At 38.9% G+C, this 1,655-nt stretch overlaps 1 protein-coding gene across 1 annotated transcript; it reads right to left on the bottom strand.

Moving 5' to 3' along the window:
• Window positions 1-270: 270 nt before the first annotated feature.
• Window positions 271-1,179, bottom strand: LOC113280619. Its single transcript, XM_026529223.1, has one exon. The coding sequence runs from the start codon at window positions 1,177-1,179 to the stop codon at window positions 271-273; it is 909 nt and encodes a 302-aa protein (XP_026385008.1).
• Window positions 1,180-1,655: the final 476 nt, after the last annotated feature.

Below are 1,655 nucleotides of genomic sequence, written 5' to 3'. Positions count from 1 at the left end.
CGGTAGACTAAGAAAACATAAAGTACTTCAAAGAAAATAACAACCTATTAAAACAACAGAGTCTAGCAAGCCATGAAACAAGAAACTAAAGGTTTAGGCCCAGGAAAAGTCAGGCACATCCATTGTTGGGGCAAAGTACTCGTTTCCCAGGAAATATGAGATTGTGAGGTTAGCATCAGGGGTAACAGTATTTTCTTCTGTGTAGTTAGCCTCCTGTTCGATAGCTTCCCGGTACTTTTTGTAGCTCGTAGCTATATTGGCGCTAGCCTTTCAATGCTTGTACCAATGTCCGGTGAATCCACACTTAAAACAAGGCGCACTTCCATCTGCAGCCTTTTTAGTGGCGGGATTCATAGGGGTTTTCTCGAACTTAGGATCGCTACCACTATGGCCAGAAGTTCCTTCTCTATGCCAAACATTAGAATGACCATTTTTCCCTCGACCTCGATTATGTCCCTTACGTCCTCTTCCACGAGAGGTGTCGTCTCCACGTGGATATGGATCTGAATCAGAATGTCGAGCCCTCTTTCCTTTGGGGCCCTTCCCTTTGTTGACCTTGCCATGACTGGCTTCGGGAACTTTCTTTTTACCGACAGCTCTGGCATTGTTGTTGACAAGAATCTCATTGTGCCTTTCGGCTACTTGCAGTAAGCTTATCAACCTACTGAATGTGGTGATTCTTTTGTTATCTACCTCTAAACGATACTGGTTTGCTAGTATCATGGAAGAGGTAGGAAAGGTTGATAGGGTTTTCTGAATCATTTCCTCATCAGTAAGTTTCTTTCCACAAAAGTCCATACGTTCCTGAATTTGCAGCATGTCTTTTCGGAAATCATTCACTTTTACATAATCGAGAAACCGGATTTCATTCCATAAGACGTTCAATTGTGGTATTAAGGAATCGTGAATGTTACCAAACCGGCTATCGAGAGCATCCCATAGCTCTTTTGGTGTCTTCAAGTAATGATAACCCCATCGCAGGTTAGGATCGATATGTCTCTTGAGGAACATGAGAGCATTAGATTTGTCTTTCTCAGTTACCGGAGCAGCGTCGGCAGATGGCTTGATAGTGGAGGTGAAATCCTTTGCAACGAAGGTAGTTTCCACATCAGCGACCCAACACTGGTACTCAAGTCCTGCTGAGTCCAAAAGTTCGAATTCCGGTCGAATTGGGTCCATCTAGATAGACAAAGTAAAGGACATTAATATGGTGCTCAAATCCTTCTGAGTCCATAAATATGACAAATTTCGATACCATTTCTTATGACCAAATTTCTTTATGGCCATATATAAACCAAGTTTCTTTATGGTTATATAGGTAATGCGGATATGTCGTAGTCCAATTTATGGTCATAACCCGTCAACAAAAAATGACCAAGTAACCAAATTTCTTTATGGTTAACAAAACGATCAACCGAAAATGGGGGTGTTTTATAAAAAAAAATAGATTACAAGCATATTTAATATGCACATATTTCATAAAGATTCAAGTTCTTATCCATTTGCAAGTATATGACAATCAAAAAGATATACAAACAATAAGTGTGAAAAATAAAATAAATATATATAGTAGTATATGACTTTAGTTGCAATCAGGATAATATCATGATTTGAAAAAGATAAAATAATCATGGTATAAACTTTGTATAAATATT

Source organism: Papaver somniferum, chromosome 5 (assembly GCF_003573695.1).
Source record: "Papaver somniferum cultivar HN1 chromosome 5, ASM357369v1, whole genome shotgun sequence".
Classification (NCBI taxonomy): domain Eukaryota; kingdom Viridiplantae; phylum Streptophyta; class Magnoliopsida; order Ranunculales; family Papaveraceae; genus Papaver; species Papaver somniferum.
This window is presented reverse-complemented; position numbering and strand designations above follow the sequence as displayed.

Excerpts from the sequence above, each read along its gene's own strand:
- LOC113280619 (XM_026529223.1), bottom strand. The coding sequence starts at position 1,179 with ATGGACCCAATTCGACCGGAATTCGAACTTTTGGACTCAGCAGGACTT.